The sequence below is a fragment of the Abramis brama genome (genome assembly GCF_963993115.1).
Source record: "Abramis brama genome assembly, chromosome: 15".
Taxonomy (NCBI): domain Eukaryota; kingdom Metazoa; phylum Chordata; class Actinopteri; order Cypriniformes; family Leuciscidae; genus Abramis; species Abramis brama.
Window position 1 is genome coordinate 26,676,424 of NC_139977.1, and position 15,651 is coordinate 26,692,074.

The window sequence follows — 15,651 nt, forward strand, 5'->3', positions numbered from 1 at the left end:
TAACCAAACAGTACTCCTTTGACTTCCGTAGTATGGAGAAAAAAATACGATGGAAGTCAATAGGGTCTGTCAACCATTTTTCAAAATATCTTCTTTTGTGTTCAGCAGAAGAAAGAAAATCATACAGGTTTGGAACAACATGAGGGTGAGTAAATGATGACAGAATTTAGATTTTTGGGTGAACTATCCCTTTAAATCATGTATTCACTGACATTGAATAGTTATGCATTAATCCTAGACAGCATTCGTCCATTTACAAAGCATAGGCTACTGTTGATTTTAGATATTTTTGTTGTTGTTGTAAAATCAGTGTTTTTTTCTAGACTGATTTAAAGACGGACTTTTTTTATTTTATAGCCTTGTGTATTCAAGAATAAAAATAAAAAAATTCCCTCCTCGGCAGTAATCTCACACGTGTCTCTAGTTTCAGAAAACAACATTTCAATACACAACATTTCTCAGAGATCAAATTATCTGAGCAGTGCTATCCACACTCATTTTATAGCAACACTTGTCTCATACTGTTGGCAAAAAGAAAAATGATCCAAAAGTGCTCTGAGCAATAAAACTTTCCTCTGGCTTTGAATTCCCAACTTCACATCTAACATGCTTTATGGCAGAGGCACTGACAGTTCTATTAGCCTACGTCAGTTTTTCTAAACAGGATTTTGGAGCTATATAATTAGCCAATTTGCTGTAATGATATTAGAAACCAACAAAAGCATGTTTGAAATCGTTCTCAGGCATAGACGTGATCCTGAGGGTATTTCATGTCACTACTTGATTGTCAACAGAGCGGCCAGGCATTGAGGAAGCAGCAGCAAGATTTAACATACTAGCCAGGGATAATTTTTTTCAAGAGCGAGTACACTGTAAAAAAAGATTTTTTGGTGAAGTAAATACTACTGAAAAAAAACAATGTAATTTACATGAAAAAGTTAGTTCAGGCAAGAATTTAAAAAAACAAAGTAAATTCCATATCAGTACTTAATTCAAGCGAGTAGAAATGAAAGCGTAAATATCAACTCAATAAAATTAAGTAAAATTACTCAGCTTTTCTGATACTGGGGTTCCCATCATGCACTGGACCTTGAATAAATAATGAGGTTAATTTTTACTGGTTTCCAGCTGTATTTACACTGTTTTATCATTGCTTTTGTTGTCAGGATTAGTAACTTGCCATTTTGTGACATTTCGAGTAAATTTTCTGCTCAAAATGACACATTCAAACACAAAAAGATCCATCAAATGTTACCGTCATTGTGTATTGTCTACCAAGTATTGAGGTCTTTGCATTCACATGATGCTTAACATCTGACATGCTGTAGTATAAATTACTTAGATAATCTAAGTAAAGCACATACTATAAATGACTGGTATAATTCAATATTATTGTTTGAGTGAAATGTAATGCAAAGGAAATTTCAACTAAATCGATATTAATCAACCTTTTACTAGCCAAGTTAAAATTACTTATTTTCTGTGCTTTTAAAGTGCTTTTTTGTAACTGAACATAGTTAGCTATTAATTTACTCGCCCTCATGTCACTTTAAACCTGTATGGCTTGCTTTCTTCTGTGGAACACAAAAAGAGAATTTCTAAAGAATATTTTGAGCACTCTTTTCAGTATAATAAACGTGAATGAGGAGTGTGCTGTGAAGCCCCTAAATAAAAGTCATTTAGTAAATTATGCAAGATATTTCAAGTCTTTTGAACCTGAAGCCATATAGCATGCAGTAGAAATGCATCAATGCACCAAATGATGACAATTTTCATCTATAGATGAATGATTCCTTTAAAAGCACAATTAAGAACTGGCCGTCATTAATACAATATAAAGCATGCATCATAAATCACACTGACATTATTATTTGAGTCTAGTAACTTCATAATTAAATAAAAGATAAATTGTTCCAGAATCAAAATCCCCTATACTCAGAAGTATAGAAACTCATGAAGTTACCAGCTGTCTGAAATCATTCTCAGTCATAGTACAAACATGATCAGTTTACAGTCCATACCAACCATTAAACTGTCCACATTATCTTGACACATATTCAGTTGTGGTTTTTGAGGACAGTGTAAATTGATAATTACATTGGTTAATTCCTTTAATTCGTTTGATTTTTATGCATAAATAATTTGTTCCGGATTGATAAACCCTCAGATTTCTTATTAACATACATATGCAGTTATTTGTGGTGATTATAAAACACACACTTATATCACTCCCTTTCAACTCTTACATAACTGTGTCTCTTTACGTCACATTTGAGAGGATGTGAACAGATTAAAGAGGTATTTTACTGGCTCACTATATGCAGACCATAAACTTAGAATGAGTACAGAAATAAAAAACAAACAGAGGGTTTTGTTTTAGCGCCGTTTGGCTCTTTGTGTTTCTTGCTTGCTGAATGTTTTCAGAGCTCTCGAGAGCTGTGGTTTTTCTGGCACATTAGTAAGAATCTCAGTGCCGCGTTATTTTAGTATTTTTTTATGTACTATTATAGTATTCGTATTTTGAATTTGCTTTTATTTTTATATTTTCAGTTTTCATTTTGGCTTTAGTAATTTTGATAAATGCTTTTGTCATTTTAAATAGTTTTTGTTGTTTTTAGATATTTTCTATTTAATTTATCTTTTAATTTATATATTTTTTGCGGTTTTAGTTCTTCAACTCCAACTTAATTTATTTCAATTAGTTGCCAATGCAACATTTCTTATTTTGTTAAGTTTTAAAGCTTAAGATGTTTATATTTTATTTTACTTCAAGCAGCTTTATTTCAATTAACGAAAACTATCTTTAATTATAACATTTTAACAGCACTGCTTTTAAGATGTTAAATATACACTAAGACAGTAATTGTAACAAATATTATTTATATTTAAACTGACAGTTTATTCAAATGCAACTAACAAGTTTCATTTTTGGTCAATTCCACAAGCGAGTTAATTCGAGTAAGCTGGGCATGTGACAAAATTAACCCCATTTAACAATACATCTCATGCTAATCTATACAGATGGCTTAAAATACTTCAGAATAACCCTGAATTGCACTTTCTGGAGGTAAAGCTAAATATCCATACAGATTGCTTCATTACATGAGACAAAAGACATGCTTTTGGGGTTCAGGGCTTAGCCTTAGATCATGGCTTATCCAAGCTTAAACCCACTGAAAGCGCGGTCGGTATGTGTGTAGTTTAGGAGGAGGATTTTCCGGAGATAAAGAGAGTTCAAAAAGTAAAGTAGGTCTTAGACCATACAGTATAATCTTTTCCTTGCTGCATTTAATTTATTTTGTATTATTAAATATTTATTTATTTTTGTATTATACATGTTTTATTGTTATATAGTTAACGATGTATAGGCCTATATGTGTGTGTGTATATATATACAGTGAGGAAAATAAGTATTTGAACACCCTGCTATTTTGCAAGTTCTCCCACTTAGAAATCATGGAGGGGTCTGAAATTGTCATCGTAGGTGCATGTCCACTGTGAGGGACATAATCTAAAAAAAAAAATCCAAAAATCACAATGTATGATTTTTTAACTATTTATTTGTATGATACAGCTGCAAATAAGTATTTGAACACCTGAGAAAATCAATGTTAATATTTGGTACAGTAGCCTTTGTTTGCAATTACAGAGGTCAAACGTTTCCTGTAGTTTTTCACCAGGTTTGCACACACTGCAGGAGGGATTTTGGCCCACTCCTCCACACAGATCTTCTCTAGATCAGTCAGGTTTCTGGGCTGTCGCTGAGAAACACGGAGTTTGAGCTCCCTCCAAAGATTCTCTATTGGGTTTAGGTCTGGAGACTGGCTAGGCCACGCCAGAACCTTGATATGCTTCTTACAGAGCCACTCCTTGGTTATCCTGGCTGTGTGCTTCGGGTCATTGTCATGTTGGAAGACCCAGCCTCGACCCATCTTCAATGCTCTAACTGAGGGAAGGAGGTTGTTCCCCAAAATCTCGCAATACATGGCCCCGGTCATCCTCTCCTTAATACAGTGCAGTCGCCCTGTCCCATGTGCAGAAAAACACCCCCAAAGCATGATGCTACCACCCCCATGCTTCACAGTAGGGATGGTGTTCTTGGGATGGTACTCATCATTCTTCTTCCTCCAAACACTTTTAGTGGAATTATGACCAAAAAGTTCTATTTTGGTCTCATCTGACCACATGACTTTCTCCCATGACTCCTCTGGATCATCCAAATGGTCATTGGCAAACTTAAGACGGGCCTTGACATGTGCTGGTTTAAGCAGGGGAACCTTCCGTGCCATGCATGATTTCAAACCATGACGTCTTTTCAGGTCCCAGCTCTTTTCAGGTCATTGACCAGCTCCTCCCGTGTAGTTCTGGGCTGATTTCTCACCTTTCTTAGGATCATTGAGACCCCACGAGGTGAGATCTTGCATGGAGCCCCAGTCCGAGGGAGATTTACAGTCATGTTTAGCTTCTTCCCCGTAGCCCTTTCCAGCCTTGTGGAGGTGTACAATTTTGTCTCTAGTGTCTTTGGACAGCTCTTTGGTCTTGGCCATGTTAGTAGTTGGATTCTTACTGATTGTATGGGGTGGACAGGTGTCTTTATGCAGCTAACGACCTCAAACAGGTGCATCTAATTTAGGATAATAAATGGAGTGGAGGTGGACATTTTAAAGGCAGACTAACAGGTCTTTGAGGGTCAGAGTTCTAGCTGATAGACAGGTGTTCAAATACTTATTTGCAGCTGTATCATACAAATAAATAGTTAAAAAATCATATATTGTGATTTCTGGATTTTTTTTTTTTTAGATTATGTCTCTCACAGTGGACATGCACCTACGATGACAATTTCAGACGCCTCCATGATTTCCAAGTGGGAGAACTTGCAAAATAGCAGGGTGTTCAAATACTTATTTTCCTCACTGTATATATATATATATATATGCGTGTGTATATATAGGCTTATACATCGTTAACTAAAACTAAAACCATTAAAAACTTGAAATAAAATTAACTTTTAATTAAAATTAATAAACATTAGGCAAAAAACGTAATCTAAACGAAAAATTATAAACTGGAAATAGTTAAAAACTAAAACTGAAATAAAAATCAATTAAACTTAAATGAATAAAATGACAAAAGCAGATTACATAATTACTAAAAATGTAACTAAAATTTACATTAAAACCTAAAAACCTAAAAATAAAACTATAAAAAAAAGAAAACACTGATATATCAGCCAACTTCTGCCATTTTTGTTTGTTTGTTTGCTTTAATATGCATCAGACGGTCAGTGAATGGTTTGGGTTAACTGTCTAAGGTTATGACTACTCTTGTCTCTTTCTCCATCAATCTGCAGGACTGTGAGGTTCAGAGGCAGATCGAGAGGGAGGTGAGGATCAGAGAAGGGACCTGTAAGCTTTTAGCTGCATGTTCTCAGAGAGAACAGGCTCTGGAGGCTTCCAAGACTCTCCTCACATCCAACAGCCGCATACTGGCCCTCATGACCCAGCTACAGCGCATGAAGGAAGCCCAGGCTATGCAGAAAGCAGGACGAAGGTACATCTCTGAGCCTTTGGGCTGGGATATTGATGTATAGTGAGTTGGAGTGAAGTTGGACCGACAGACAAGATGGATGGATGGATGGATGGATGGATGGATGGATAGATACAGTAGATAGATAGATAGATAGATAGATAGATAGATAGATAGATAGATAGATAGATAGATAGATAGATAGATAGATAGAGACTATGCTGTCTCCGATTTTGGCTTAAATAATAAATGTTAATGATAAAAGAACAGAATAAAAGAAAAAGTATAACATTATGATGCCTACCTGTTGTAATTGTTTTGCTATAAGTGCAGTTAAAATGTTGCCTATGTCTGGAACAGAGCCTTTGATCCATTGATTGAATGGTTTCAGGTCATCTGATGGAGGGTCTGAGCGATTACCTTGTACTGGAAAAGTAGCCATTTCAGGTGGGGTTACACACAGAGAAAAACGGAACATCTCACCATATGTAGGCTGTATTTATTTACTTAGATTTTTTTTTCTTTGCTTATCCTCAGATATTCGTATTCCTCTCATGTGGAAAGACTCAGAGTATTTCAAAAACAAAGGAGGTGAGTTTGACAAATATATATATGGCCACAAAGTCATTTTTGTCGTTATTTTTTTCACATATTTTCTGTCTTTCTGTCCTTTTCTCTGTTCAGAGCTGCACCAGTGTGCCGTATTCTGTCTGCTGCAGGTGGGCTCAGAGATTCACGATACAGATCTCGTGATAGTGGACAGGACGCTCACAGACATCTGTTTCAATGAACCAGTGATATTGTGAGATGCGTTTCCCTTTACTTCCTATTATTTCTCCAAAATGAATGGATAAATTGTTGATTTTTGACACTTTTTTTCAGGTCAAAAATGTCCTTTAAATTGTTAGTATCTCATCATGTTATATTTATTAGTGATAATGCTTGATTAATGTAGCCTTTAAATAATTTCTGAGTAAAAAAAAATCTCAATAGTTAAATAAATCATTTTATATATATATATATATATATATATATATATATATATATATATATATATATATATATATATATATATATATATATATATATATTTATATTTATTTATTTTTTTTTAAATAAATAATAATGATCTTTCAAGTCAAATATCCTCTCTGAGTCATCATATATTGTGTTGATAGCACTGACGCACCTCCAGGCTTTGACCTGCGGGTGGAGCTCTACAGCTGCTGTGTGGAGGAGGAGTTCAGCGTGGGCTTCTCCACTCGGAGACTGAGCCGGCTGGGAAGTGCCTCCAGTAAGAAGTTCATGGCAACTTTGGAGACAGCAGCTTCCTGTAGTTCCCATGGCAGTAGAACCGTTTCGGGAGGAGGGAGTTCGCCCGGAGGAGAATCACCGGTTCTGTTGCCCGCTCTGTCTGTACGGTGAGGTGGCAGTATAGATGCTATCACCTACAGAAATATCTCATATACCATATCTGTGTACACACAGATACATTGTACTGGAAAAATATTAAATGTTGAAACACAAGTCTCACACAAGGGGCTGCATCTGCCAAAACCAGTTTACAGACATAAACAAATGCATCTGTAGTAACTGTCAGTCACAAACAGACACACCTTCACTTTTTATTTTCTCAACATTCAGTCTGTCTGAGACGAGTGCCAAAAAAGCAAAGCAGAGAAAAATAAAGAGATGGATGGAGAAAGATGTTAAATATTTTTAGGGTGAATCTCATAAAGCCTGCCAAGAACATGTCTGGGTCATTTCTCATATTTCAAAACATCTCTGGATTAAAAATTAAATGTTGTGACATTATTTTCATGAGAATAAAGCACCACTTAAAATAATTGATCTCTTTTCATTCTTATTATTCCATCATTTTAATTGTAATTATACATCATTATTTATATTTATTTTACTGTCTTTTTTTGTTTTTACATTACAGAATCATCATTGACCCTAATGAAAATTAAAATTTCTAATTAAAATATCTGGGGCTATTAACAATTTGGGTGGACAGCTGTTTAATTGTTTAATTGTCTTTTTTTTTCATCTTAATGTACAAAAATATAATTAATTGTTTTGTAAAATATATGCAAAATATATGAATTTTAAGTGAAAATTCTTTTACTTTTTTCATTGAATATATGACCTGGACATGTTTTCTTGAAATGTCTCCTGTAAGGTTTCATTTCATTAAAAATACAACAGTGTTGTTGGATTATTTTCAAATTAAGTTTTTCTGATTGTTTTATGTACATCAACTCAAAAAATGTATTATTGTCAGTTCTAAATGTTCTAAATGCAGTTTTATCAGAACTGAATATCATAACTCAATACCACCTCTTGTCCTCAGGGGCCCTAAATATCACCTCCTGGCCCATACATCTCTGACCCTGTGCCACGTACAGAACTCTTTCCGAACCCATGACCTGACTATATCAGACACAGGTAAGAAACCCCTTGATTTTTAATGTTCACAGAACACATTAAATATGTGTTTTACGTATAACGAGGTCCAAAAGTCTGCAAAATACAATGAAAATCTAGGATCTGTAAAAATGATCCATCCATCCATCTGTTGTTTTTGATCTGTTCTTGTTTTGTTTTCTGTTTTCATCTGTATTTCAGAGGACTCTTCGTTCTGGTTGCCTCTCTATGGTAATGTGTGCTGTCAGCTCGTGGCTCAGCCTCTCTGTATGACTCAAGATGTCATGTGTGGAAAACTAAGAATTCGGGTATGTAAAAAAATAATTTATTATTGTAATTAAAAATAAATGAGCATTATTTTCCAATTCCCTATTCATTCAGCTTTCATATATTTTTGTACCCTAGTCAGAGACCGATCCTGAGGACTGGAGAGACGTCTACGGGGTCCTGAATGGATCTGATTTGAAGTGTTACCAGCAGCAAGATGATACCGACACTTTAGAGACACCAGTGTTTACTATTCCTATTAATAAGGTGAGGATTATCAATGCATCAGTTGTAGTGGCATCTTTTAGTCAACAGAGGGGATTTAGGTCATAGCAGTTCTGTTATGTTATGTGAGTTATTCCAGGAAAAGGCTGTGAGACGTGCTGCACGTGCCTTTCAATCCAGTATTACAGCATACATGCTTTTGAAAGTTGTTTACTACATGGAACTGCTTATGAAATGCAGAATTTCACCTGGTCTTGAAACTAAGTGTGTGCATTCTTGCTTTAGGAAACTCGTGTACGTGCCACAGAGAGAGATCCGGCTCTACATACTCAGAGTATCACCATAACCCAGTGTGGCGAAAAGACCACTTACACAATTGTCACACGCACACCTGAAGACACACATAGCTGGATGGAAGCCTTCTGGCAGCATTTCTATGACATGAGTAAGTACCAGAGCTTCCTAGAATAATAATAAAGCAAGAAAGATATTAAAGCAAAGATAAGTTCTGCAAAATGACAAAAAAATAAAATATCTATCTGTCTATCTATCTATCTATCTATATAAATTCATATGTTATTTTTGTAAACATTTGCTGACATGCAACCGCTGGTATGTCCATAAGGAAATAATGAAATGAAAATCAAAGCTCTATCCCTCATCACTATGCAGATTTCCTTATCATAGGGGAAAAGGAACAAAATTCCTTTTTGTCATGTTGACGTTATGCAAACAACACTGTCTCTGATACACAGTGTTTGCTTCAGGCACAGATAATCTCACTCTTATAGGGGTCATCGGATGCAAAATTCACTTTTATATGGTGTTTGCATATAAATGTGTCTTTGCAGTGTGTGGACACAACCACCATACAATGAAAAAAAAATCCATTCACTCCTTTTTTATGATGCATATTGCTCATGCTCCGCCCACGACCGCTGACAGACTGTCCTGTATTTGCATATTTCCACCCTCAGCCATTTGTATACTGTGCACCATGGCAGCACTTTACGCGTCTTGTTTCGACAAGCCCCACGGAAGAGAGGGGTGGGGTGAGCAGTTGCTCATTATCATTTAAAGGAACACGGCGACTTTTTGGGACTTTAGCTTATTCACCGTATCCCCCAGAGTTAGATAAGTCCATACATACCCTTTTCATCTCCGTGCGTGCCGTAACTGTCTGACGCACCCACCGCTAGCCTAGCTTAGCACAAAGACTGGAGGTAAACGGCTCCAGCTAGCATACTGCTCCCAATAAGTGACAAAATAACGCCAACATTTTCCTATTTACATGTTGTGATTTGTATAGTCACAGCGTGTACAAATAACAAGGTCACATGAGACACAGCCATCTTCTAACCGTATACATACTGGGAACTATATTCTCAGAAGGTGAAGAACTGCTACTTCTGCGGAGTGATTATCTTATCTAACTCTGGGGGATACGGTGAATAAACTAAAGTCCCAAAAAGTCGGCGTGTTCCTTTAAAGAGACATGCACCGAAACGGGTCGCTGTGAACAGAGCTGTTTTTGAGGAGGTAAAAAAGGTGTTGTTTTACACAACCATTGAGGAATTTTAACCAAAGTATGTTACACACTTTACATGAAGACCCTAAAGGATCATACCAACTTGTGGAAAATGGGCATCCGATGACCCCTTTAAAGATGGAGGACCAGTCCTTACAGGCCTAACTCTAAAACAGAGGCCTGTTCTCTTCCGTTCCCAAAATGAGACCCGTTTATGAACTGCAGCCTTCATATGTTGCTTTGGATACAATTTTTATTCCATGCTAAAATGAGTGAAAGACATATGCCCATTAGTACTTTTTAGTGTATACTCTTTATATATAGTCTTATGTAATTGCATAATGCTAAATTATTTTCTGTATTTATGGGAAGTTCAATCAAAAGTTCAGTTTGCAAGCTCGATTATAAAGTTTACCTTCGTAGTAAGGCTTTTTTTTTATTTATTTTTTTTAAGTTTAGCGATTAATTTAGAAATGGATTTATTTTGCTGGAGGGGCCACAGTGGTTTTACCAGAGAAACACAAATGAGAGGCTTACTTATTGACTGTATACAATTAGTGAAAGTTTAAAAGGTAATTTTTACACGTGACCTTTAACTTTGAAAGGAATCCAGGCTTGTTTTCTTAGAGTCTGATTGAGCAGCACTCTGGCGACATGTTTTTGATACCAGTTAGGCCTGACTTTTCTATTGTGAAATCTGCACTTATTTCTAGGAAAGGTGAAGACTAGAAAGACTAGACTTCTTTTTGCATAACCGCTTTTTTAAGTTCCTTAGCAAAATAAGCAAAGAGCTAAAGTGAGCAAAAAGTGCCTTTGAACACAATACACAATACAGTTGTGGTCAGGCTTAATGGCACCCCTGGTAAATATGATCAAAAATGGCTGTAAAAAATAAATCTGCATTGTTTATCCTTTTGATCTTTCATTAAAATATTATGCAAAAATCTAACCTTTCATTGAAGTAAAAGAATTGAAAGTGGGGGGGAAATCACATTATGAAATAAATGTTTTTCTCCAAAACACGTTGGCCACAATTATTGGCACCCCTAGAATTTTTTACGAGTAAAATACCTCTGAAGTATATTCCCATTAATATTTACCTTTTTTTAGCACACCAGGGTGACTAGGAACATGAAATTGTCTGGCTATGACTTCACAGGAGTTTAAATATGAGGAAACACAAAGGCCAAATTCCCTTAATCATCCATCATCACAATGAGTAAAACCAAAGAACATTGTTCTGACGTGCATCAAAAGATTGTTGATAAGAAGATAATAAAGAAGGTCTTGGGTCTTGGGGTCAGAAGAAATCAGAAAAAAAAAATCAAACAACCCCTACATCCCCACATGTTGTTTGGGAGGGTTTCAAGAAAAATCCTTCTCGCTCATCCAAAAACAAAAAACAAACTCGAACAAACTCCAATCCAGACACGATTGGAACTTCAAACGGCACAGGGTTCTGTGGTCAGATGAAACTAAAGCACACAAGGATAAAAAGTACCCCATGTGTACAATTTAATATACCGTTGGATCTTTAATGTTGTGGGCATATTCTTTTTGCTGGAGAGGTCCTGGACTTCTTGTTCAGATACATAGTATCATGGATTCTAGCAAATACCAAAACCTGACGGCTTCTGCTAGAAATCTTATAATGGGCCGTGGTTGGATCTTCCATCAGGACAATGATCCAAAACAAACTCAAAATCAACACAAAAATGTGTCAATGAGCACAAAATGAAGCTTCTGCCATGACCGTCCCAGTTCCCTGACCTGAACCCTATAGAAAATGAGTGGGCTGAACTGAAGAGGAGAAGCACCAACATGGATCTGGGAATCTGAAGGATCTGGAGAGATTCTGTATGGAGGAATGGTCTCTGATCTCTTGTCAGGTGTTCTCCAAACTCATCAGGCATTATAGGAGAAAACTCAGAGTTGTTATCTTGGCAAAAGGAGATTGCAAAAAGTATTTAATAAAAGGGTGCCAATATTTGTGGACAATGTGTTTTGGAGAAAAACATTTATTTCATAATGTGATTTCCCCCGCACTTTCAATTATTTTACTTCAATGAAAGATTAGATTTTTGCAATTTTTTTTAATGAAAGATCAAAAGGATAAACAATGCAGATTTATTTTTTACAGTCATTTTTTATCATATTTACCAGGGGTGCCATTAATTCTGACCACAACTGTACAGTGACTGCGACAGTTAGATATGGTTTTAGTTTTATAACAGTTTGGCCTGAGAAAATGATAATGGAATAAAAAGGTAGAACAGGGAGGTTTTGATGATCTTTTTTTAGGGGTGATAAACAAGTTATAATTGCATAAATGTAAACGTGTAATTGCACGTTTGCATTCTTACTGTATTTGCATGCGCATGGCCACTTTTTTGGGAATGAGGAACTGATGCACTTGAAGGACAAGTGTTATCATCACTGACATAAAAAAAACCTACCAAACTGGATTTTTCCCTAATCGCTTTTTATGGGTGATGAACTGATGGGGGAGAACAAGAGCATGAAAAAGTACAACAAACCGTAAATAAGTAGGGTCAACGAGTTCTGTCGCTGAACTTCGTTAAACTGAGGAAACGAAATTGAAATTCGGCTTATTTTATGACTTTTGTTGTTGACATTTAATATTTTTAAGACTCTTCAGTCTTATCCATACAACTAGTTCAGGATGTTTGGAGCTTACTGAAACAGCCGCGGTTACTTTGAACTGTCATTGTATGAGAAAAAGCATCCTCTAAATTAGTTTTTTGTGTTTCACAGAAAAATAACTACACTTGAGGTATCATGAGATAAATAATATCAAAATGTATTTTTGAGGGGGTCACATGATGCAGACGGTGAGGATAGACATGCTTTAGTGAGCTCCACTGATTAGCTATATTATTCGTCAAAAATCCTTCATTAATCTCCCTAACTGGAAGAATTTTGAGCCTATTAAGTATCTGGAAATTCATTATTGTTTATGGCAGAACACAATTTACGCCGAAAAAGAAGTAAAACACGACCGATTAGCAACACTCCCGAAGCTAACAACCTCGAAACGCTAACCAGTATGGCCGAAGATGTGGAAGGTGAAGTATCGTTACAGACTCTGTGGAAGGAGATCAAAGCCAGCAAAGAGGACATTAGCAAAAAAAATGTACAGGATGACCATTGACATACAGTCCAAATTGATCGAAACCTCTATGACAACATTATCTGAACAGATGGTCGAGGTGGAAGCTAGAGTAAGCGCCATAGAGGATGACACTCGTTCGACAGTCAGTTGCTTGGAGAAGTAGGTCTCCTACCTTAAAGATAAAGTGCAAGACCTGGAGAACAGAAGCAGGGGATCTAACATTCGTATTGTTAACTTACCGGAAAAATCCGAGGGATGCAATATGGTTTAGTTTCTGGAACACATTATCCCAGAGATCCTTGGCGCCCAGAGATCTCCTCCGACAACTGAGAGGGCGCACAGAACGGGAAATATTTTTTATAATTATTGTCACCCCTAGAATTTTTTACGAGTAAAATACCTCTGAAGTATATTCCCATTAATATTTACCTTTTTTTTAGCACACCAGGGTGACTAGGAACATGAAATTGTCTGGCTATGACTTCACAGGAGTTTAAATATGAGGAAACACAAAGGCCAAATTCCCTTAATCATCCATCATCACAATGAGTAAAACCAAAGAATATAGTTCTGATGTGCATCAAAAGATTGTTGAGCATCACAAAATAGAAAGTGGTTGTAAGAAAATATCTAAAGAATTGAAAATCCCCATTTTGACCATCAGGGCAAAGAGGACATTAGCAAAAAAGTTTCTGGATAACCCTATTATACCTCTTGGTATTGCTGATAGTACCCTAAAAGCATGGGCAAGTAAAGATATAAAGACACTGGAAGATTTGTATGCCAATGACTCTTTAATGAGCTTTGAATTGCTATCCCAGAAATAAAAAAATCCCAAAACATAATTTCTTCAAATATTTGCAAGTCAGACATTGGGTCAAAGAGATCACCCCCCAGACATAAAATTCCAACACTGTCGCCGTTTAACAAGATTGTGTCCTCCCCAAAATTCTGATGACACACAGCCCCTCCTCTCATTTCAACTAGATGATCCCACAGTAGCTCCACGGATCTCAAGCTGTCTGGCGGACATCTCGGCATGGATGAAGGAACATCACCTGCAGCTCAACCTGGCAAAGACTGAGCTTCTCGTCCTCCCTGCCAATCCGTCTCTACAGCACGACTTCACTATCCAGCTAGACTCATCATCAATCACCCCATCAAGGTCGGTCAGAAATCTTGGAGTAATATTGGATGACCAGCTGACCTTCACATTTCTTCACATTTCACACCACATTTCAAAGACAGCTCGATCATGCAGGTTTGCACTGCACAACATCAGGAAGATCAGGCCTTTCCTGACTGAGCATGCAACACAACTTCTCGTCCAGGCCCTGCTTATATCTAGGCTTGACTACTGCAATGCTCTTCTGGCTGGACTTCCATCATGTGCAACTAAACCTCTACAAATGATTCAGAATGCTGCAGTTCGTCTTGTCTTCAACGAGCCAAAAAGGGACCACGTCACTCCTCTGTTCATCTCTCTGCACTGGCCACCTCTCTCTGCTCGCATCAAGTTCAAGGCATTGATGCTTGCTTACAGATCTGTCACAGGCTCAGCGCCCTCCTACTTTCACTTGCTCCTACGAGTCTACATCCCTACCAGAAGCCTACGATCAGTCAGTGAGCGACGTCTCGTGGTACCATCACAGAGAGCCACAAAATCACTTTCCAGAACATTCTCATTCACGGTTCCATGCTGGTGGAATGCTCTCCCCACCCTCATCCGGAATGCAGAATCCCTGAGAACATTCAAAAGACAACTGAAATCTTATCTCTTCCGTGAGCACTTAACCGCATAAAAAAAAAAAAAAGTCTTTCCTTTTCCCTTAATCCTCCCTTGTCGGGCTTATGCTACTCTGAACAATGCCTGAACTTCGCATTTTAAGCACTTCTTGCATTGTTTTTGCCTCTTCACGATGACTCGCTTAATTTAGTCCTAAATTGTAAGTCGCTTTGGACAAAAGCATCTGCTAAATGACTAAATGTAAATGATCTGGTGGAGTGGGAATGTGTTATGGAAAGAATGCAGACTATTTTAATATCTACCAAACATAGACAAATCAAAATTAATATTCTGCATCGAACATATTATACTCCTCAGAAACTTCACATGTTAAGTACTGATATATCTGCAAAATGTCAAAGGTGTAAAACGTCTGAAGGCGATTTACTCAATATGCTTTGGAATTGTCCTGTTTTGAATGACTTTTTGGAATATATAATTGATATATTGTCAAAGATAATAGGTATCCCAATTAGTAATGATCCTAGAATTTGGATATTAGGGGATACTGATTTATTAGGCTCCTCTCATCATAAAAAGTATTTCACACTGTTGGCAGGAACTGTGGGGGAAAAAATATATGAGTAAACTGGAAGTCGACTCATTCTCCATCAAGAAAACAGTGGATCAATGAACTCATTTCATATTGCACCCCTGAGAAAATCCTTTTAAATGTTAGGAAAGACTTTTGGAAAAAAATTGGGATCTTTTCTGGAGCATTTACCTTCTCTTATTGCAAATTAATTGCAATGACAT

The 15,651-nt window shown here is 36.7% G+C and overlaps 1 protein-coding gene across 2 annotated transcripts in view; it reads left to right on the plus strand.

Moving 5' to 3' along the window:
• The window catches only part of rtknb (rhotekin b), a 35,160-nt gene that overhangs the window by 868 nt on the left and 18,641 nt on the right, over positions 1-15,651 (plus strand). For both annotated transcript variants that reach the window (XM_084137765.1, XM_084137766.1), the window contains 9 exons: positions 5,351-5,550; positions 5,918-5,973; positions 6,064-6,117; positions 6,211-6,328; positions 6,705-6,947; positions 7,883-7,977; positions 8,158-8,264; positions 8,362-8,490; positions 8,734-8,893. In XM_084137765.1, the coding sequence (XP_083993891.1) occupies positions 5,351-5,550; positions 5,918-5,973; positions 6,064-6,117; positions 6,211-6,328; positions 6,705-6,947; positions 7,883-7,977; positions 8,158-8,264; positions 8,362-8,490; positions 8,734-8,893 (1,162 nt within the window). The remainder of the gene's footprint in view (positions 1-5,350; positions 5,551-5,917; positions 5,974-6,063; positions 6,118-6,210; positions 6,329-6,704; positions 6,948-7,882; positions 7,978-8,157; positions 8,265-8,361; positions 8,491-8,733; positions 8,894-15,651) is intronic.